Below are 22289 nucleotides of genomic sequence, written 5' to 3'. Positions count from 1 at the left end.
AAACATCTTATAACCTCAACAGGGTATTATAGGATGGTATTTTATCCAGTGAAGCTTTCGGCTTTCATAGCATGTTGCAGCTTCATCGGGGCCGTTGCGTTGAGGTCATCAACATCGGTTTCCTTTTAATGGCCACTAAAATGCTGTGACATTGCAGATGTTTCTGGTTTTCTTTGATCTGTAATCACAAGCAAACTTTTGTCATTTAGAACGTATTCGTCCCGACCCACAGAGTTGTGAGCGTAAAAATTTGCGTGCGCACGCAGCCTCATGCACATTATGGGTGCACACTGCTGCCATTGTCCTGGTCGGAAACGTCCACATAAAGACTCCACTCATACGTGTCCTCATATCCAGAGATGTCAGCACAGCCTTGGCCCTGCGATCACATGGTGGCAGGAAAGAAGTGGCCAACTTCTGGATATTAAACCAACGTGACGGCGGGAGGAAATCCTGCTGCCCTCGGCTTCCCGTGACCTCTGTCGCACCCAAATATTAACCCCACCCCTCACCTTCCACAAGAGGAAGGATGTGTATGGCTGGGACACATCCCCCGCACTGGGAATGATTGGCGTACTAGATGGCGAACTCTGAATGTCGGCAAACGGATTCAAGACGAGGCGCAACCGAGCAAAATGAAAATGCACGGCGTATCTTTTGTCAGATGTTCGCCACTGGAAGATGTCTGTGATGGTGGCGATCCAATATAGACGGTGCCGATATACGGAAATTTTTGCACAAAAAAGTGTACATCATCGTCTGACTGGGCTAAATATTTCATCATGGGTGGCAGGATGGTACAGTGGTTAGCACCGCTGTGGCACAGATTCCAGCCTGGTGTCTGTGTCGGTACTCTCAAGCAAGAGTCCCGCCTCCATCCTACCCAGGTTATGTCCCAGAGAGCAGGATAAGCATGGTAGATAATGGGTGGATGGGCATTAAAAAAGGTTGTTTTTGAGACTGAAATCAAAGTTAAGAAAAAAAAAAAAAAAAGGAAAACTGCATATACTCGTGGAAAACTCAACAAATGCATCAACAGGATCTCGATGATGGACCCTCTGGGAATCACAAATAAGGCTGCATAATGACCTCCCATTCGAATACATTCACCTTATCACACGACGGAATTGTATCGGTGTCCATAATCTCACGTGACTCATGGAATTCCGTCACATATTTGTTTCCTCTCTCCACGCAGCGAGGCCCTCGCTGGATGTGCGTAAATCAGACTCAAAAGCGAAGTGCAGCGTGCACGTTGACCCCGATTAATCCCGTCGTGCAGCGAGGTGGAGGTGGAGAGGCTGTGAGCGACGTTCCGGTTTGGGGGGGAGTGGGTGGAGGTCAGTGGCTCTGAAGAGGGGAGGCGATCACCCCCGTGGGCATCGGCGTGTTGACTGGAGCATATGAAGCGGGGCGGCTGCTCAATCAGGTCACGTGAAGTCGGTCAGGGGCAAACCGCAGACGATTTCCAGGATGGTCGGCCTGATCTGCCAGACGTGCGTACCCCACGGGAGTGTAGGGGGCGGGGGTGGGGGGTGTCTGCTCTGCACCCCCCTCAGGAAAAAGGGTGGAAAAAAAAGCGCACACACTGCTCGCTCACTTCAAGCCACGGACTCCAAAATGACTTGGCAGCCTCAGCTTGGCGATACCGAGCGCGAGAGGCTGCAACCCGACCAAAGTGATATTAATTTGGTTTGGAAAGCTTTAAATTCTTCATGCTCGCGCTCCCGCTCATCGCTTGGGATATCTGGGCCACGCTGAGAGGTTTCTCTCATGACTCATAAACACATTAGCATGACATTTATGTGGAATCGAGCGTGCTTAGCGTGTGCGTGTGCCGGAGAGACAGACTCTGGAATGTAGCTGCTCCTCAACGAACATTCGCTGTCTATCAGCAAGGAAGTCGGGCCACTCGGAAACGTCCAGCACTGTGTCAACTGATTCGTCCAACAACTCCCGCCACCACCCAACCCCCTTCGCTCATTAATTAATGTCATGAATATGACCTATTTTCTACTTGATATTGAGAAGACTCAAAGCAATGGTTTGCCTGAAACAAACAGCTCTCTGTGGCGGATTACAGGGGCTAGAAGTTGTTCCTGGCCAGGTATCTGTTTCTTGTCTTTGTCAGGGAGTCTTCTTTTAATCCACTCTGAACTTCAATTTTGCAGTTGGCCTCAGGCTGCCGCTTCAATGCGCCTCTCACAAAACAAACCACTACTCCGAGTCCTTCACACCCTCTACCGAAGTGTCCTTTTATGACTTGTTTTGGTGTTTCTTGTGTAGGCCCTGCTGTTTTTATTCACAGGATTTTTAAATTCATTTTTGATGACCCATTCCAGAGTACTTATTTCTATTGGAAATTGCACATCCTTGGAGCTCCTTGTCCATGCGCTGCCTGTCTGATACACTGATGTGTTTGTAACCAACTTGTCTGAGTCTTTGAATTTGAATTTATACTTTTCTCTTACAAAGCCAAACTGGATTGTGCAGTCGGATGGATTATGCAGTGCCTTCACCAGGTGAATGCGTCTTTGAGACTTGGAATACCGTCTGATGATCTAAAGGAGATCTAACCTAGCACGCAGGATGGAACGTTTCCAAAGGCTGGTGGATGAATTTCATGAACGCATCAAGGAAAACCCTGATAGGAAACACTTTGTGAAAAAGGAGGAAAACCTTGGAAGGCGATTGGAAGAAATATCCATCGTATTCAAAGAAGTACCAATAAGAATTTCTTCTTCCAGTAGATCCAGTTAGCAACCTCTCAAGGCTTTCAAGGGTCACGTTACAACTCGACAAGGTGAGCCGCAACGCACAACAATGCGTTGTGGAACTCTTGTCAGAGTCGGTTAGGAGTCAATCGAATCCACCGGGTGAAGCCATCGGCACTGTTCTTTGTTCTCTTGAGTCGAACACGCAGTCAAGGTCTGATAAAAGGCACCGTCCACACTTGGCTCATTATCTGCAACTAGGCTTGCAGTTGCTCTCTTCCCATCGTCTTCTTCTGTGTGTTTTTTTATATGAGCTGCTTGAAGCCGTTCATTTCTGCTTCCATTGCCCCTGCAGGAATACTGATTAGTAAGTCACTTGTGCAGCTGGCTAAAACCCTTGAGAGGGGAGCTTTCCATCGTGGGTTGGTATAATGTGAAACTTCAATCTCAGTCATTCAGGTTAAAATTAGGCTTGCTTTATTGATCTTGCATGGAAAAACAAAGTAACCACCATGAAAAACTTAATACAAATCATCACAAAGCACAGCAATAAAAACAACACATAGTGTGTAGGACTCGCCATGAGGCCAATTCATTTTGGTATAAAATAAGTACATCATAAAAAATGAAAGATCAATCACAATCAGATTTAGTAAATAAAAACACTTAACAAGATTTGTTGAAGTATCTTCCATGGTCGTTGAAAAACATTATGTAGAGCAGCGGTCCCCAACCCCCGGACCGCGGACCGTTGGCGGTCCGTGGGTCATTTGGTACAGGGCCGGACAGAAAGAATAATTAACTTCCGTTAAATTCATTATCTGAGTCTGAACAATTTTATTTTGAAAAAATTACCGGATTCTCTCCGTTACGTCCATCTAATGCTCAACTCTTGACGCATGTCAAGGAACTTGTCTCGGTCACCTGATACGTTACCGCGAGATTAAACCCACAAGCTAGCAAGCTAGCGAGCAACATGAGTGAATGCAACCGTCTTTGGAAAGAGGAAAAGGCCCAGTGAGGAGACAGAAGAGTCCACGACTTCCAAGAAAAAGAAAGCAAAGTTTAACAGACCAGATTTTTATTTTTTTTATGTTATTGCCATGTTAAGAGGACACTGCTAATAAAGTTCCAAACGTGTACACAGTGGATTCACGTTTATTATTATATTTAGAAAATACCACAGTTTTCATGCCGCTCCGTGAAAATATTGTCTGACATTAAACCGGGCCGTGGTGCTGAAAAGGTTGGGGGTCGCTGATGTAGAGGATAATTCTCACATCACAAGGTCCATCTGACTTTACTTGATTTAGCTATTTTTTTTCCATGAAGACCCCAAGAGATTCTGGGACATGGCCCATCACTCATACAGCCCTCTTGATCAATTTGTTGTTCCTCGTTTTATCGTTCAATGATCTGTTGCACCCCCAGCAAAGTTCAGCATGGAAAAGTACACTGGCCTTGATAAAAGACACTCAGAAGCCTTGTGCAATGAGAGGCTAAAAGAGGAGGACCAATGGTGTTGTGTCTGGTGTTTAGAAGGGAGGGCTGAGAACCATTTGTCCAAAAGAGACACCTACCCATAAACAAGTGACTGAATACATTAAAACATCTGTTCATGCTTGACCATCGGAGTAATTCTCACAGGAAGTGAGACTCCCTCCTTCTTTTGCGGAGGCAGGAATGCCGTAATTAAAGCCATGTGTGCGCAGAAACAACCTCTACCTAGCTCTCCCTTCCTCTCCCTCTCTTTCTTTGTGCGTGTGTCTATTTGGCTGTGCCTGCTTATGTAAGAGTCCTGTGTCCTCATAGTCTAAACTTCTAGTCTAGACAATCTAATATTTTTTTGTATTTGCAGCTATACTTGGCGGACAGTGATGCAACAGGAAGCTATTTTAATCTGCGAGGATCCTTTAGATTTATCTTTCTCAATATTTCTCAACTAACACTTTAGCCCTTGCACAATTCTCAAGCACATTCTTTTCTCTTTTTGCGTTGATAGAGCTGAAACAACAACACTTCACCTTCTACCTTCTCCATACTCTGGACACTAGCCAGAGCATGGCTAGTAACACAAGTACTAACTCTTCAGAACCTTGAAAACCACCCAGAGCGATTCAGTGACAGTGATTCAGTTGCCTGAATTTGGAAAAAGCTGCCTCATCTTATTGGCTCAGCCTAATGCCATGCAAGTCTATGGGGTGAAAAGTCAACTTTGTCCTAGAGACATGGGGCCACTTGCAGGTTCATGGGGATCCCTCAAGACACAGCCACGTCAAATTTGGGGCTTCTAGCCCATGAGGAACCCCCGAAACCCTAACCCTAATTCCAGCAGTAACCCTAACCCTAACCCTAATTCCAGCCTTATCACTAACCCTAATGCCATGCAAGTCTATGGGGTGAAAAGTCAACTTTGTCCTAGAGACATGGGGCCACTTGCAGGTTCATCGGGATCCCTCAAGACACAGCCACGTCAAATTTGGGGCTTCTAGCCCATGAGGAACCCCCGAAACCCTAACCCTAATTCCAGCAGTAACCCTAACCCTAACCCTAATTCCAGCCTTATCGCTAACCCTAATGCCATGCAAGTCTATGGGGTGAAAAGTCAACTTTGTCCTAGAGACATGGGGCCACTTGCAGGTTCATCGGGATCCCTCAAGACACAGCCACGTCAAATTTGGGGCTTCTAGCCCATGAGGAACCCCCGAAACCCTAACCCTAATTCCAGCAGTAACCCTAACCCTAACCCTAATTCCAGCCTTATCACTAACCCTAATGCCATGCAAGTCTATGGGGTGAAAAGTCAACTTTGTCCTAGAGACATGGGACCACTTGCAGGTTCATGGGGATCCCTCAAGACACAGCCACGTCAGATTTGGGGCTTCTCACCCCAAATTTGGGGTGGGTGAGGGTAACAATTTTATGCCTGTGGAAAAACATTAAAGAATTTTTTTTTTCTCTTGGTTTAGCTTGAAATAATTGTTGGGGTTTGTGTATTTAGACCCCTTTACCTTCTTAAGTAAGGACATTCTTAAAATATTCTTTTTAGTTGATAAAAATAAAACTTATTTGTCAGATGCCAACAGATTTAATGTAAATGTCACACATTGGGCCTTTATATTGTTTAACCCCAAATTGTCACTTGTGCATTCTGCTTCTTTGAGTCTAATATCATTATTGCCTGGAGTCACGTGATGATCAATGATGCACGCTGACGCGCCGGATTAACAACCCACAGCCCTTTTGGAGTCCAACGCTCTCACGCTATTTCCTGTTTGGCCTTCAAAATAAAAAGATCGTCGCTGCGTAACAGGCTCTGCCCTTTTATTTTGTAAAGCGACCGTGCGCTCCTAGCGTTTGCAGTGCCGTGAACGCAGCGCCTTCAACTACTCTCCAGATACTAGTGGAGTGAAGGCGTATTTAGAAGCGGCAACGATCTCACGCTCGGCCACTGCGGGCGAAAAGACGCCGCTGCCACCGCACCGGCACACATCCCGGCCGCGCACCGTCACAGGAGGAGAGGCCGACACGCGTAAATGGCCACGACATCTCCCCCCGAAAAGAAGAGGCAGCTGCCCGTGACACTACCTGTGCGCCCTGGAAATTAGGACGCGCGTCGCCTTTAAACTAGACATTTATTATTATTATTTTTTTTTTAATTATTCCATTTTATTTTATTTTTTATCTGTGGCTGAACAACGGAAGTTTGTACCCGCAGCTCGAACGATCCGGATCGGCACCATGGACGAGGACAACCAAGGTAAGGAGGGTGGTGGTGGTGGGGGTGTTCCTCGCGTTCCAGGCCGCTCGAAGTGTCGTCCCTCCGGCGTCAGATCAGTCCGGACACACGCGCCCCTGGTGTTGTCAAACCGGGTGTCCTTTTTTTATTCATTTGTTTTTTTGATCGCACGGCGCAAACAGCAGCAAATGAGGAAACGGGATCGCATTACCACCATCAGCAGCAGTCTCCTCCGAGGCGCGTTCACGCTCATCCCACCTGTCCACGATCGCATATCCCACGCTCACACGAAGTTATCTTTACCGTAGATGAAGTCGCACCGTGGAATACTGACCTACATTCACGGCGAAGTGATGGTCGGGACTCGGTGGGGACTTTTACCTTGACTGCACTCTGGTGTTCGTCCCCATCTGCAGCCAGCCAGCTGTCTGGACCAACAGGTCCCCACAGTCCGACAGGCTGCAGACAGGGCAAAAATAAATAAATACTAAATTAAATAAATAAATAAATGTTTGTTTTGAGGAAAAACTGTAAAAGAAGGATTCACAAATCTCCTGCAAACAGCCGAGGGACTCTTGAGTGGAGCGTAAATACGAGAGCAAACAGATCCATGTTGATGTTGTGTAGGTGTGTCTGAAAGTGTGAGTTTTGAATGCTCCATTTGCAGAGAAACATAACAATGGATACTGAGTGGCTGTAAATAGCAGCCTGGAGAAGTTCCACAGTGCATATATAGTGCAGACCGTTACGAAAAGGAGCGCATGGATCCAGAGTTATTGTAGTGTCTTGTATGCTAAGAGTTCCAGCAGATTCCATGTTGTTGTTGTTGCTGTGTATAATTAGTAATGTTTAGGGTGCAATTATCTGAGTTAGGGGCCCCAGATAATCGCCCGGTATCCCTTCCAGTTACAACGCCCTTGTCATGGATATATACACATGTACATATTTTTAATGGGGAAACCTGCCGATAACTATGCAACACTGGACCAATACAAGTCTTTTGCTGTTGTTTAAGTTTTCACCCGTTAAACATTTCATACAGTTGTTTTGCTCAGTTTGTCATCAAACTCATTCTGAAGTCCCAGACAGAAAAAAAAACATCTAAACCTGCATTAGAGAACCATCGTGGCTGCCGCCGTCACACATCTGTGCGCCCGCGGTATGCAGGACCCTCATGCACCCCCCTGTGCTGCAGGACGTGACTATTTGCCGGAGTATTTAAAGTGCCCTACGCAGGCATAAAGCTGTCATTGTGCTGCGTACAGGGCCTGCACTGGACCCCAGTGGTGGCATATGGAGCCGCGGTGCCGGCGAGGGATAGCTGACAAGAGCCAGAAGCACATGGACACACACACACACACACACACACACACACACACACACACACACACACACACACACACACGATGCGACATGCAGACGTATCACGCTCGTGCACTCATGCAAGCACTCATCGTACTCGCATAGTTTAGTTGTCGTGTCTGCACGCTGAGACTCACAAGTTCAGTATCCCGACCCCCCCCCCCCTGTGTCCCACCAGTGGATGTGTGTGCAGTGAAGAAGAAAAGATGGATCGATGGACCTGCATGTCGTGCTTGTATATGTGTGTGTATGTGCCCGTGCACATACGGGCAGGTGTAATTTACAGCGCAATCTCTCGTGCGCCTCAGGATGGGCACACTCCCTCTTTTTTTTTTTTGTTGGTTCTGGTGTTTTAGTTTTTTTTGTACACGGGAACAGTTGGCAACATTATTACCACAAATTGCCACACTCTTTATTACATCTATTAAGCAGCCCACACACCAGGGCCCCCCCGAGCGGTGGAGCTGTTAGCAGGAAGTCAGATAACGAGCGACAGCGTGCGTCTGATCGCCACCACCGACCGCCAAATGGCGCCCGGTTGGTGGATGAACTTTTGAATGTGACAGCCTGGCTGCAAATAGAGCGAGGGCGGCGAGAGCCATTGGCCGAGTGCGATACGGAGGTGTCAAGTTGAAGAGCGTTACACCTCTGGGTAAAGGCGCGAGGAAATGATAGGAGCCGTTAGGAAGTCGGAGGTAGGAGGGGGGCAGTCTGCGTCTCTTTGAGCAGAAATAATTGCAAGCGACTGGCAGGGTCTTCACATCTTCTCTGGTAGATCTGGTAGAGGAACGCGATCGACCTGTTTGACGGAGGTTCCACCCAGTCAGCCTAAAAAGTCTCATAGGAGGTGTTTCCGATGCGATTGTGCGAAACAATTCTCACACATAAATCAGTGGAATTTGTCAAGTAGATAGAAATTAAGTTTGCTTCATCATCTCATGAAAATTGTCACGCTGTGACCATGATTGTAACCAGAGGCACCACAGTGATTTGGTCGTCCGCCCGGTCCCTCTGTCTCTCTCTCTCCCGGTCTCCTGTTGTTGTACTCTCTCATCTCACTTTCCTGCAACTGTAATTGGCTGGAACTCGCTTCAACTCTCAGTGAAGGCGAGTCCGCGGCAAACCCTCTGCCAAACGCTCATCCGGTGACGGCGGGTTAACGAGAGCCTGCAAAGCTCCGGAGCTCGCCGCCGAGTCCGTCCGACAGACTGTAGGCTCCCTTGTGCGCACCCTCACTCTGCATGACCGACTTGGACAGACCGTAAAACTGCACACTTACAGTAACTCCAGCTTCTTCTCCGCAGAGTGTATTTCTATTCACGGGAGACCTGGTGTCAGACGGCCCTGTGCTATGAATCAGAGCGCCTGTGCTGGCGCTGCCCGCCGGCCTCTGGCGCGCTCTGGCTCCGGGCCTCGCTTTTCACACTCTGTCAAAACCGGCTTTTAAAGCCTTGGCAGGGTTGCGCGGCAGTGTGTACGGGTGGGACGTAGTGAGTGGCGTGAGGGGTTTAACGCATGCTGAAGCCCAACTCTGGCGAGAAGAGGGGTGCGCGCACACACACACACACACACACACACACACACACACACACAGACACACACACACACACACACACACACACACACACACACACACAGAGCTTGGCTTTGAGAGCTCTCAGCCATTCCCTTCTGCTGGCTGCAGAACTGAAGCAGCTACTTCCTGCTGGTTTAGGGTTTTTGTTTCTTTGGAAGTAGATTCACAGCTGTCTTTCGCACACAGACACACACACACACACACACACAGACACACACACACAGACACACAGACACACCCACACACACACACACACACACACAGAACCCATGCACTGTCGAGCAGCTACGAGAGGAAGCCGCCCCAATGTCTTCACGGATGATTTGGACCTCATTGAATGTCCTCCCTGTCATCTGGTTAACCTGCGGCGCACAACTTGTGGCTCTCAGGAATGCGGTGGGCTGTGGATGTTTACTTGGAACCCCACGGGCCGGCGAGGGTCTGCGTGCAGCCGGCTCGACTGCGAGGGACCCCAGAGGTCCCGCTGGGAGCCGGGGAGCGCCGGAGAGAGCGAGCTCTGGAGTTCCGGCCGACTTGAAATAGCTTGGCAAAGAAAAGAAACCAAGGTGCAAGTTTGCGTAATGTGCAGACCTGCCTCGAAAGTGGTGGCTGATTTGAGCCTTTAGCGCTGGCTAATGATAGTGCTGCACCGTCAGGTGTTTGTGGAGGTCCTGTGGCACCCAAAGCTCAGGAGCTACTTCGCTTCAGCCAGGACTGCAAGTCATCAGAATGCACAAGCGTCTGTTTTACTTTCCTTTCTTTTTTTTTTTTGGTGCTGCTGTGTGCATTGTGTTTTCCGCCTTCCTTTCGCACGTCGCGCACTTACAAAAAAAAAGAGAAAGAGAGAGAGAGAGAAACCTCTTGTCTCCCCCTCGCCCATGTGACTCACCTCAGTTTAAAGTGTTTTGTTTTCTCTTCAGTCGCGGCTCAACCGTGCATCAGTGGCCCCGACTAACTGCGGCTCAGTGGCTACATTGAGAAGATGGTGAGGAGATAAAAGAAGACATCCGGTTCGTGAATAGGAGGTGACCTTCATATATACAGAGCAAAAGTCAGCCTGCATGTGTTTTGAACGTTTAACACTTGACAGCCAACTGGTAGTTTAGGTTAAACACAGCAGGCAGGCGCTGGGGCAGAGCTGGTGGCTTTATTCAGGACACTTCACTGCTACACTGTGCCTAACAACTTGGGCATGTTTCTTCCCTGTTCCGTTGCCTCTTTGCACTTCAGTAGGTCGTCTGCACCACTTACACATGCCTAAACTGCACTGACTTGCTGTTAACAAGTATTTGTGGAGTAAAAGTGCAAACCTTTTTGGATTTCTGCTCAGAAACAATTTATATTCTTGGAGCAAGAGTTCGCTGGGGAGGGTTTTCAAAGAAGTTTGTGAGCCCCCCTTTTATCTTATGTATGGCTGTGTGAAGAATTTGGCCCGTCAAGGGACTCGTGCAAGGAAGGGACGTGAGACACGCTCTTCTTTCTTTGCCCTTCTGGGAAGACAAAATGGAGAGAAATGACAGCTCTGGAGTTCTGAAGTGAATTTCAAGCCTGGTCCTTGGTTTGACCACATGCCGTTCACTGTGTGTGTGGGTGTGAGTTTGGGTCTCTTGACAAAAGGAAGAGAAAGCCATAGCAAAAGCGCACGCTACAGGAAGAGGCCGGGCTGGAACAATTATGTAATTGTGTGATTGTTTGACCCACTGAAGGTGCAGGAAAAAGGTGTATCGCCCGCTTTAAATCCCAGTACATCCAGTGCCTCGCTCCCTGGAAACACAACACCCACATCCCTGGTCTCCATGCTGGTGCACACAGCCTCCTTATGCAACAGGGATCCCAAAATGAAATATTTTTTGGGGGGTTTGGGGGGAGGTTTCTCTGTCTAAAAACTCCATTTTAGATCAGGCAGTTGATATCATCGTCGTTCTGAACACGGGGAAGCTTCGCTTTTATCCAATTTATTCTTGTGAGAGACAGACTGTTTAATCAATGAAATGTCAGCTCATTTTCCCTGCTGTGTTCCCCCTCTCTCTCTCTCTCTCTCTCTCTCTCTCTCTCTCTCTCTCTCTGTGTGTGCGAGATAAAGAGAGAGAGAGCGAGAGAGCATGTGGGCAGCCTGCAGCCTTGGCTTTGAAGAAAAAAAGATTTGTAACACTCGGGGACTCACTCAGTGGGGTCAATGTGTCAGTAAACTGCCGCAGCACATCCTCTGTCTTTTTGCCAGAACAACTTTTTTTTCCTCTGCAAAATGGGCACATTGCCACCTTTCCTCCCTCCCACTCCCCCACCAGCCTCCTTATCCCCCTCTTTTTCTTAAGTCCTTTTTTGCTAAGATGCTGCTGCATCATGCAAAATTCATTCTGTTTTTTTTTTTTTCACGTGAGAGCGAGGACGAGCTGTGACTGCGCCGCCGGTGCCGATGGAGAAGGGCTGAGGTCTGCATGTAGCCTCTGCTTTTTTTTTTTTTTTCGGTCACAGAGGGGGAAAAAAAGGCTTCGGCGAAAAATGCGCAGTGTGATGGCCGCGTGACAGCGCGCCAACCTGTCTGAATGTGTGTGAGTGAGTCAGTGTGTTTGCACAGTGAGCCGGTATGTATACGTTCGGCGTGGATCCAAAGGAAGACTGATGGGGAGGCGGATGTAGCAGCGCGAAGTAGGTTAGTGGTGCAAGGCTCGGCCCAGCTGTCTGCGCGCGCGTGTATCCCTCACGTTTCTCCGCTTCCACCGCCTCGCTCACGTGTGTGTGTGTGCACGGAAACGCGTATCTCTTTATACGGAGGATTAGCAGTGGGGATGGCGAACGCTCCCAAATGGGGGAAGATCAAGTGGCAAAGGATGTGGATGACAGTTAGTGGATTATAGGTCAGAGGCTGCTCGCTGGTGCACACACACACACTCACAACAAAGAAGAAATTTAAAGGCTGGTACGCTGCCTTTTTTTGGTTTCCTGACATCGGACTTGGTGTCACGTGATTTATGGCAGGATGTGTCGCCCGTTTTCACCGCCGTTCTTTTTCAGCTTGTTTCCTTTGCTCCCGACCCTTGAATTGAAATTGTTTTTGGAGCTGAAAAAGCTCCAGTTGCTATAATGGGGACTGCAATATAACAGAGAGGGCGACCGTGACTGGTGCAGGTCAGGGTGACAAGTTCCAAAATAGCCCTCAAGGGCAACACACACACACACACACACACACACACACACACACACACCCTCTTCCCACGTTGTCACACCTCGGAATTATGCAGATGCTGATTGGCCGTCATTGACAAGCTCGTGTGGCACTGAGTGGGTCATGACAACGTGAAAACACACACACAGACACACACACACACACACATACACACGCGCGCGCACCATGGCACTGGTGCACCATCACCTGATGCCCGAGGGCATGTCAGAGGATGAGTGATCTCTGGTGGCTGCTGACTGCAGGTTCCCTCACACATGTCTTTGATCCCCTGGTTGACCTCTGTCCAACACAATTCCCGTCACCCACGGAGCCCCTGCACGGTGGCTAAGGCCTCTCTAGTCAACGTGACGTGACCAGAATGAAGTGATGCTAATTTCTGTCCAAAATAACAAGTGAGTCATTCAAGGACACCCCTCTGGAAGACGCAACTGATTGGAAGAAGTTTTCTCAAGAGTTATTTATCTTTATCTTGTAACTGCAGCCTGTAATTATGCTGGATTAAATGGGGGGAATTAATACATGTTGTAGTTTGTAATTATACAATGAGAGACTCATATTGCCTCTGGCAAGAGTGCGTGCTGTAACAGGGAGGTTTTTGGAAACTTGTTGCTCCTTCAAACGCTAGCTGCTAGATCGTGTTTTTCAGGCCTCATATAGACTTTTGAATTTTGTCAAACCTGCAGTAACAGATTTTCCGGCAGAAGAAGTCTGAAGGAGCTGAGGTAAGGAAGTGGGGTATTTTCAGAGTTCAAATTGTGGCATACTTTTAAAAAATTTCCATCACATATGATAAATTCACTTTACGACATTATAACACATAAATACACAGAAATAAGAAAATTCCATTCTTTGCTTCTTTTGCCTGCTCTACTGAAGGAATTTCATCATGGAATGTTTGCCGACTTTGTTGTCCCTTTAAAAATTTGGCTTCTGCAAACACGATGCACAGATTCACGAGTGTCGACAGCATGTTGATGCAACAGCGCGTTTTGTTCTGATGGTTTCTCAACCAACTTTATAATTGCATCACCGTATCCCACAAAAATGACGGCTATCTGAACACCATGAGAACCATCCTCCCTGCAAAATCCAGCTTTTGAATGCATTACAGATTCATCGGGTTTCAGATGAGGATTATATACATTACATGTGTCCAATTGTAAAAAAAAAAAAAAAAAAGTCTGATGCAGTTCAAGTTAACAAAGGGTGCCTTCTGTATAAAAGTTCTTTATCTGGAAAACCCTTTTACAAAGAAGCTGGATCAGAGCGACAGTCTGACCTCAAACACCCACCAGTATTCTGTGTAATACGAAATTCTTTCTCCACCCCCTTCTTCCTCTGCCTCTTCTCTTTCCTGCTGTTCTGTTTAAATCCTGTATGATTTGCCCATCTTCTTGACTCTTCCTCCACTCTTTATGTGTATTCTACAAAGCTGTTTTACTTTTGACCACGATCAATCGTTCATCCAGTTCATCAAGTTCAAAAAGGCTCTGCTAGTACCTGTACTTCCTATTTGGCACTCCGATTTTTGAAGAATTGAGATACCAATTGTACAGGAAGTTGGTCTCGGTAAAACCACTAAATGGACATTGTCCAGATAACGATTTCAGGCAGTTCCAAGCAGTTTCTTTATTCCAACAGTAACAGACAAGTGCAACCTAAACCTGCTACCCGCGTGAATCATTTTTCACAGTGGGGAAACCGCTTCTGTCAAACCAGGTCAGAACATGTGGGGGAAAGCTCCAGTGGGCGCGGGGTTGGGCTGTTTGAAAAGATGCCAGCTCATTACTTTGCATGGCGGTGTCTTAGAATGCTTTCTTTTAATGGGTAAAGTTCAGCCGTTGATAATGAGGCTGGTTTTATGATTGTGAACACCAAGTCAGCGGATCAGACCTTAAACCCAGCCCGGACGAATAAAATCAGAAGACTCAGTGTGGCCTCCTCATCGTGTAACAGCTGAGTTGATGGTCCATGAGGAAAGCTGTTGACCAGATCAAACCGTGACTAGTGGTGTGCGTTTTAGACAGAAAAGGAGGACAGACGGAAGATAAGAATAGGGAAAAAGATAGGAAGATAGAAATATTCTAGCCTCAGTCTATTAAAAAGTGACAGGCAACATGCAGGCTTTCTGCTGATTTAAAGGTGGACTACTAAGGACATCATCGCACCAAAAAATGCCTTTTTTGGAAGTCCGAACAGAATGGTGGAGCAGGATGTTCCTCTAGTCGACAGATGGTCAACAAACAGACAGTCTCGTAAAACTCGCAAGTTGCAAGAGCGGGATGGTAAAGATTGAAGAGCGCGTTCTTCACCGTTCAGGTTTAGGGGAAGGAAGAGGAGAAGCTTTCTGTAGAAGAGAAGCTCGGCGGACAGTTTCCTCTCTGTGCGTGAAATTTGCAGATGGCGAACTTGCTCATGAATAAGTGATTGAGACAAGCGGGTTCTTTGAAGAGACCGTCTGGCTTCAAGGGAGGAATCAAACGCGACGCTGTTGTGTTTGATGTAACCACTGATTTTTCCCTGTAATGTAATTTTCATAAAGGGGGGAGGTGTTGCGGATGTGCAATCTGAGAGCAAAGGTGAAGCAACAAGTGACGACTGCACACTCTTAAAAAACATCCAGTTACCCAGTCGAGAATTCAGAAGGTTCATTTGACCCTCATATCCTGACGCTATGCGGCAAAGATTCACAGTGGGGGGGGGCGGCCTCAATTTAAAACCCGCCTCCTTTCCAAAAAGTTTTCAAAATTAGGAGTCTCCTTTCAAGATGTGTAAGATAAGAAGGAACAGTTTGCGCATTCCACAGTCCTCTTGGATATCTTGCACGGCGGACTGCCATATGCTTTTGAAAGTTATTTCAAAATGTACAGTAACACCAACCAGATGAGACGCCAGGCATTTAAATGGATACGTTTGGAATTTGTTTAGGACCTGCGAAGTGTGACTCAGGATGGGCGTGATCTCTGACTGTGCCTCTTGCACCATCGGGAGGTCACAATTGCAAAGATGGTCTAATCCGCCGTCGGCCACGGCACTACTGTTTGTAACAGTAATATCTCCACAGCACGCCTCAATGAACAATTGAATGAACTTACAATGAACGTGGCAAAAACTGAGGCCGTTAGCATGAGTGTGCTACCTTGCGAACGTGGCAGGTGCAAAAACCAGAGAGGGTTTAACTCAAAGTGGCTCCTCTTGGACACGATAAATGTGCTAACTTACTTTTGTAGCGTTTAGCTCAGTCAAATAAAGCTTGGCAGGTGAAGTTGGCACATGTATGACATCAGTCATGCCGTGTTTTGAATGTAAACATATCACTATTCAAAATTAGCCCCCAGCGCAAAAGTTCTTCTTGTGCAGCTTTCTTATCCAGCCATGCTTATCCAGCCATTACAGACACTAAAAATGAATTGTGGAGCCAAATATGAACAGGAATAAATTGGTGCTCTTTAAATATTTGCAGCAGGGACTAAATTAAAATCGTCTGTGCCTTGGTTTGCATTCGTTGTGTAATCCAATTAGTTTTATTGACAACTCATTTGTTTTTATGCGCAATGTTTTTTCCTTTGAGGCCAACGTCCAATTGCTATTTTTCCCTTCTACAACATGGAGAGAACCTTATCACGAGAACACAAAGCGAGATTTTGACTGTGTTGACTGGTGTCGATACCTGTATGGAACTTGGAGCAACTCTCATGGTAGCACCAGTGAAGATATTCAAACAATCAAGCAAAGTGGAATAGCCACTATTGCTCATCAAAGTTGAATGGATTTCAAAGCCAGTCTGCATAAAGGCCCAAACCAAGAGCCGAAAAACAGGAGTTTAAATGGCAGAAAATAAAAGCCCAACTGAGAGGTGATAAGACAGGAGCCAGAGTGCAGAGAGCCGGTTAGACCGGACTGGCCGGTTGCAAGGGGAAGAATGTGGCCCATTTCCATACCACCACGGTCATTTGTCAAGAGGAAGGAGCTGTCACAGAGACTGTCAGCGTCTGTGCGTGTTGCTGTATGTGAATTCCACTGTGTGTGTCCGCACGCGCACTAGCGAGCGGTGAGAAGTCATGTCGTTACGCCGAAGGGACAAAAACAATTACCACACACCTAGCAGCCGCAATTGCAGGGTGCACAGGCGGCAGAGGAGCAGCTGCTAAAACCCTCCGCGACGCAACTCTCGCGCACAGCCCTGCCAATGGCATGTCAGTCATCATGGAAACTGCGAAAGGGGAACCAAAACGTGGTATGTTCCGTCTCTTGATTAACGGCAAAGGCTTTTTGTGTCCTGCGAACCGTGGATGTGTTTGTCTCGGTTGTCCCTGCAGCTCGGCAACACGAGGTCCTTCCGGGGCGTTTGTTCCACTCTCTGTGTTGAGTCACCGACAGTTTGTTCACTGTCTGTGACCCAATGGCCCTTCTGCCTTGCATTACCCATCTGCTCGGCGTCATTGCGGCACATTTGCAGCACTTGTGTGAGTGCTCCCCTCTGTTAGATATGCGGTGGGATTGGCCTCTGCCCTCGCTGTGTTTGCGTCAGGCTTTGCTATTGTTACCAGAGTTGCAGCCCAAGAAGTGCTAACGGAGGCCCGGGATCCCCTCCATTGTTCCTCACGCAGGCCTGATGGAAATCAGGAAGTGTGCCGACAGGGTTTGGTTGAGTGAAGTTTGAAGCCACAAGACTTGGCAGGACGGTCACAATGGCAGTGATTTAAACTGTATTGTGTAAGTTCTAAACGTGCTCATGTTTTTGTTTGACCTCAGCTCCAAGGATATTGGAAAGGCATGACAGTCACGGTCATGTCATTTTTTTTTTTTTTTTCCTTTGCTGCTCAAGCTGCATCCTGATCACTGAGAGCATCAGACAGATAACTGACTCCGGATGATCACTTCCTGTCTGGATGGAAATAGAATGACAGGCTGGATTGAATTTATCATGATTGGATTAAACCGACAAGCCCGATTGGTCTCTTTTACCTGATTTACTATGGTTTTAAGCTTAATGCATTATATATATATATATATATATATATATATATATATATATATATATATACACATACATATATATACACATACATATATATACACATACATATATGCAGAAGCTTGGAAAGAAACATGTGATCTTTTTCTTTTCATGACCTATGTCATAGATTTGTTTTGGTTTTTTTTTGTTTTCAGTATTTTAGCCACACTCACCAGAGGAAACATTTCACATATCTACAGGGGATATTTTTGCAGCCAGAAAAATAGCTGGGTGAACACAGATGTTTCCAATGATTCTCATCGTGCCTCTGTTCCACTGAGGTCATAAAGAGTCCAGAGTGCTGCTGTGCTCTGCTTTGCGCCGTTGGCGCACTGTGAGGGATCTCCATGCTAAGTGGAACTTAACCCAAGTTGAAATTTTTATTAAATGCACCTGTGACAACAGATAATATGTCTGCCGCGAGAAAACAACTCAGGAAGGCGTTTTTATAAACAGTGTATACAGTTGATGAAAAACATGTTCGGGCCATGTTTCGCTGGCTGTGTTAGGTTAAATACTCCTTAAAGAGCTACTTGATCAAGGGTCTCTGTGCTACAAGCTAATGTAGCATGCTGGCACGCCCACACACAATGATGTGACTGTGGAGACGACCTTGTGTAATACACAAACCAAACACCCACCACAATCTTGACACACGGTTAACGTTAGCCATAGTAGCCAGGAAGAGTTAGCTGGCTAGCAGATATTAACTTTAGCCAGCACGTTAATTTCAATACGTCGCTGCCTGCTATGTCATCAGTCCGACCCTCTGTGAAGATCTGCGTTGTTTTTGGTGTTGTTTATTCCTTTTTTGTAATCATATTATCTCAAAGTAATATGTGTTGAATGCAGAAGGATTTGATTTAACACCCACTTTGTGTTAATTTTCTGAAAATACCTGGCACGGTGGAGATAGTAATTCACATCCAAATGTGAGTTGGCAAAGAATGGCAAGATGGCGGGTCTCTCCGTAAATCTTCGGTATAGCATTTGGTGCCACATCTCTGCTGCTCCAGAGCTCATCAATCATGCTTAAATCTCAGCTGGTGGCAGCATTGACCTCCTTCCGCCCACCTGTGGGCTGATTATGGTTGACCAGGACGTGAGGGCCGGGGGTGACGAGGGAAAGAGAGGGACCCAAGCATGCAAGTTGAACCATTATGATGATGTATTGACTTTTCTTGGAAGAGCGGCCACTGCTAGCCCCAGGCTGAGCGCTGCTTACCGGGCTAATCTATGTGGCTGTGCTTGGGGTTCAGCGTATCCTGTTTGTATATAACCTAATATGGATTTTTTTTTCTCTCTCTCTCTCTCTCTCTCTGCGGGAGTAAACGCTTAAAGATTTTCATGCATAATGCTCGGTTTCAGGAGCACAAGTGGTGCAACAGTTGGGCTCGCGCTGATATCAAATTTGAAAAACGGTCCACACAGTGGAGGAGACGGATTGTTGCCGCAGACTCATTCTGCCCTAGCAGACAATCGGCCTCTGTGTCCGGTCTCAGAGTGGGCGGGATGGCGGCATCACAGGCGTAGGTTGGCCGCAGGGTGTCTCACTCCGCGATTGTTTTTTTTTTTTTTACGAGGCTCCTTTGGCAAAGCCAAGCACGCGGAACAACGGATGGACGGACGGGGGCAGAGTGTGAAGATGACTGCTGTTCCTTGCTGCAGCCTCCTTCTCTTTCTTTGTTACCTCTCGCCCTCTTTCTCTCCCACTCTTGTCTGTCTCTCCTCTCAGACCACACACCATCTGCTTCATGCCTGTCCATATGACATGAACAACCGGAGACTTGCGATTTAAGTCTTGTTCTCTGGCCACTCTCGGTTATACTGCGTCTTTAAAGACATTTTTCTCCCAGTCGCTCTGTTTTTTGCTGAGTCTAGAGTCGTTCAGCATCACAAAGTAAATGTCCTAATATTGTGCACGGACCCCTGCTTGGATAATTGTGCATAATAAAGAGACGGGGCTGGAGAGTGGTATTGATTTTCTGTACAAGATGTCAAAGTATCCCTTCTGGCCATATTGGATGAAATGTGTTTGGAGAGAATTTTTTGGAAAGCACCGTTTTGACGCTATAGGAGACCATTTCCTGCAATGTCCCAGGCCTTCTTGATGTGGGTTTGACTCCAGCGGTGGAGTTAGATTGATTGGTGTAAAGCAGGAAGGTAACAGTATACGGTGTAATAATCACGTCCACGCTATGATATATATACGCTGCAGAAAAACTTCATAAAAGGCGCAGCTGAATTTTATTAAACAACTCTCCGGCTTTGAGCGCTGCAACACGAGTGGTTCTTGCCATCCTATTAAACATGCCGCCTCAAGGTGCCTTTTAGTAATCCAAAAGGAATCCCCCCCGCCCCCCATGCCTCCCTCTGCAAGTCGATGTTCTGCCATCAATCAAAATCATAAATTAAAATTGCACTGCTGCATGAGCTGGAAACACTAGGACGCTTGAGGATGATCCCTTAAACTGTGGAGCTGTTTCCAATCAAAACCAGAATCGGAATATGACAACGCAGCAGAACTGAGTTCGGTGCTCGGCTCAACTTATTTTTTTTTTTCCCTTTTTGGTTTTGTTTATTTGTTTCTAAAAGGCATGAAATCTATTGGTAGAGACAGATAGACCTCTGCTAAAAAAAAGAAGAAGTGTTTTTTTGTTAAGTGGGGTAGGAATAAAGAGGAGAGGAAAAACAGAGGGGAAAAACAAAACCTTTTGCAGATTCATCCACCCACACACTCCCAGTGACCTCCTCTTCCCAAAAACACATTCCACTTAGCAAACATTTCCACCGCCAACGACCAGCTCTGCACCTACTTGTAAATGACTATCTTCCCATAATAGAAGCTGTTTCAGTGTCGCACTGGCAGCCGAGTTCAATGACTTTTCTGTCCCATACGAATCAAGTCGGGGCACAATTGGAAGCGTGGGTGCGCGTGCGTGTGCCCGACTCTCTCTCACACACACTGGCTGCTGGCCCGTGATAACGTGATAACAAGATCTGCGGTGCCGTCGGTCCGCGAGACGCTAAACGGTCCGAGCTGCTCCTGTCACTTTGCCCACCGGGCGGCGAGATAGAGGCCGAGGGGGGAGGAGGGGGGAGGGGGGAGGGAGACGGCCGTGAGAGCGGGCGAACATCTCGCTCTGCTCTTTACATTATCATTGACGGTCCCATGAGAAACAATTGGAAATGAAGGGGGTGGGGGGTGGGGGGGGGGTGACCATGGGGGGCCAACTGCAAAGCAGCTTAGCGATATGATCCAGTCGAGGGGGGGATGATTTGATTTGATCCCCCCCCCCGCCCCGCCCCCAACCCCCAGCCCTCCACCCCGCCCTCACTTTTTAACACTAGGATGGAGGCGTACAAAGGAAGAGATCATGGGGGAGTGTGTGTGTGTGTGTGTGTGTGTGTGTGTGTGTGTGTGTGTGTGTGTGTGTGTGTGTGTGTGTGTGTGTGCACGCGTGCGTTTGCGTGAGTGAGGAGAGGAATCTGGTACAGCTCCGTGTGAAAATGACCTACTTCCTCTCAGCCCACTCTCAAACGGATTGCCTTTTTTTTTTTTTCCTCGCCAATGTGTGGAGGAGAGGAGGAGGAGGAGGAGGAGGAAGAGGAGGCGGAGGAGGAAGAGGAGGAGGAGGAGGAAGAGGTCCTCCGAGGGTTAAACGAAGGAGAGCAGTGACGGTTCTACGGGGGTTGAATGAAATAAAACCTGGCGTCCGCGACATGCAGCCCACCTGTATACACGGTGTGTGTGTGTGCATGTGTGTGTGTGTGTGTGTGTGTGTGTGTGTGTGTGTGTGTGTGTGTGTGTGTGTGTGTGTGTGTGTGTGTGTGTGTGTGCTCCGCCTCCACAGGCTTAATTACCCACAAACGAGGGCTCGACTGGAGCCGGCGGGCCAGTGTTTGGCCTCGCCAGATGCCCGGGCGGCCAGCAGGCGTGTGTCAAACACGCGGGGTCGTTATTTATGGATGCGTTTCATCGTCAGCCGGTGGAAAGAGGGAAACTTCTCCCGGGAACCCCTCTTTCTTTCTCGTCGACGTCGTTTTTCCTGCTTTCTGTTTATCCTCCTCCTCCTCCTCCGGCGGCGGTGTTTTAAGTTTGCAATGTTTAGGTTGCGTAGAGGCGCGGCGTCCGCCAAGCTCGCCCCTCGGTATTTTCACGAGACACCGGAGGAAAACGGAGGATTTTAGAGCATGAACGTGTCTGCGCTGCGTTCAAGGACGTTCAACAACAACGACAACAACAAAAAAAAAAATTGCACGAAAAACGGGAAACGTTTGTGTTCGGCGCTGTTTCACTTCTCGCTTCGGCACCGGTGCAGAGCCCTGCTGCTTCCTCCTCACGCTCTCCATCTGAAAAAAAAAAACCCCACATTTTTTAAAATACATTGACTGGCCGTTTCCTCACGTGCACATCTCATGTCGCAAGAAGAGTCACACGCACACACGCGCGTGCGCACGTACGCGAACGGACGCACGCTGTCGCGAGGCGCCTCCACGGGGGCCAAGACGTGAAGCTGCGAGCTGTTTGACATGTTTGCACTCTTGTGGTTTTTGTGGCACTCCAGCTGGCTGTCAACTTTCTCACATGCGCGACTATTGTTGTCCGGAGATTCACGCCGGGTTTCGATGTCTTTGGCACTGTTTCCCGTAGGCCCGGCGGGCGGCGCGACTGGTAAATGATGAATGCG

The 22289-nt window shown here is 47.6% G+C and overlaps 1 protein-coding gene across 3 annotated transcripts in view; it reads left to right on the top strand.

Moving 5' to 3' along the window:
- Nucleotides 1-6124: 6124 nt before the first annotated feature.
- Nucleotides 6125-22289, top strand: part of LOC142886875 (cytohesin-3) — a 29401-nt gene continuing 13236 nt past the window's right edge. The window contains exon 1 of one of the 3 annotated variants that reach the window (XM_076024115.1): nt 6125-6474. In XM_076024115.1, coding sequence (XP_075880230.1) covers nt 6456-6474 — 19 coding nt within the window. In that variant the 5' untranslated portion in view covers nt 6125-6455. Of the gene's footprint in view, nt 6475-16605; nt 16816-22289 lie in introns of those variants that run through there. The other 2 variants (XM_076024116.1, XM_076024114.1) reach the window with 2 other exon arrangements.

The sequence above is a fragment of the Nelusetta ayraudi genome, unplaced genomic scaffold, assembly GCF_046127955.1.
Source record: "Nelusetta ayraudi isolate G7.1 ecotype Tasmania unplaced genomic scaffold, CSIRO-AGI_Nayr_v1 ptg000016l, whole genome shotgun sequence".
Taxonomy (NCBI): domain Eukaryota; kingdom Metazoa; phylum Chordata; class Actinopteri; order Tetraodontiformes; family Monacanthidae; genus Nelusetta; species Nelusetta ayraudi.
The sequence above is the reverse complement of the archived record's forward strand: the minus strand, read 5'-3'. Positions and strand labels throughout refer to the sequence as shown.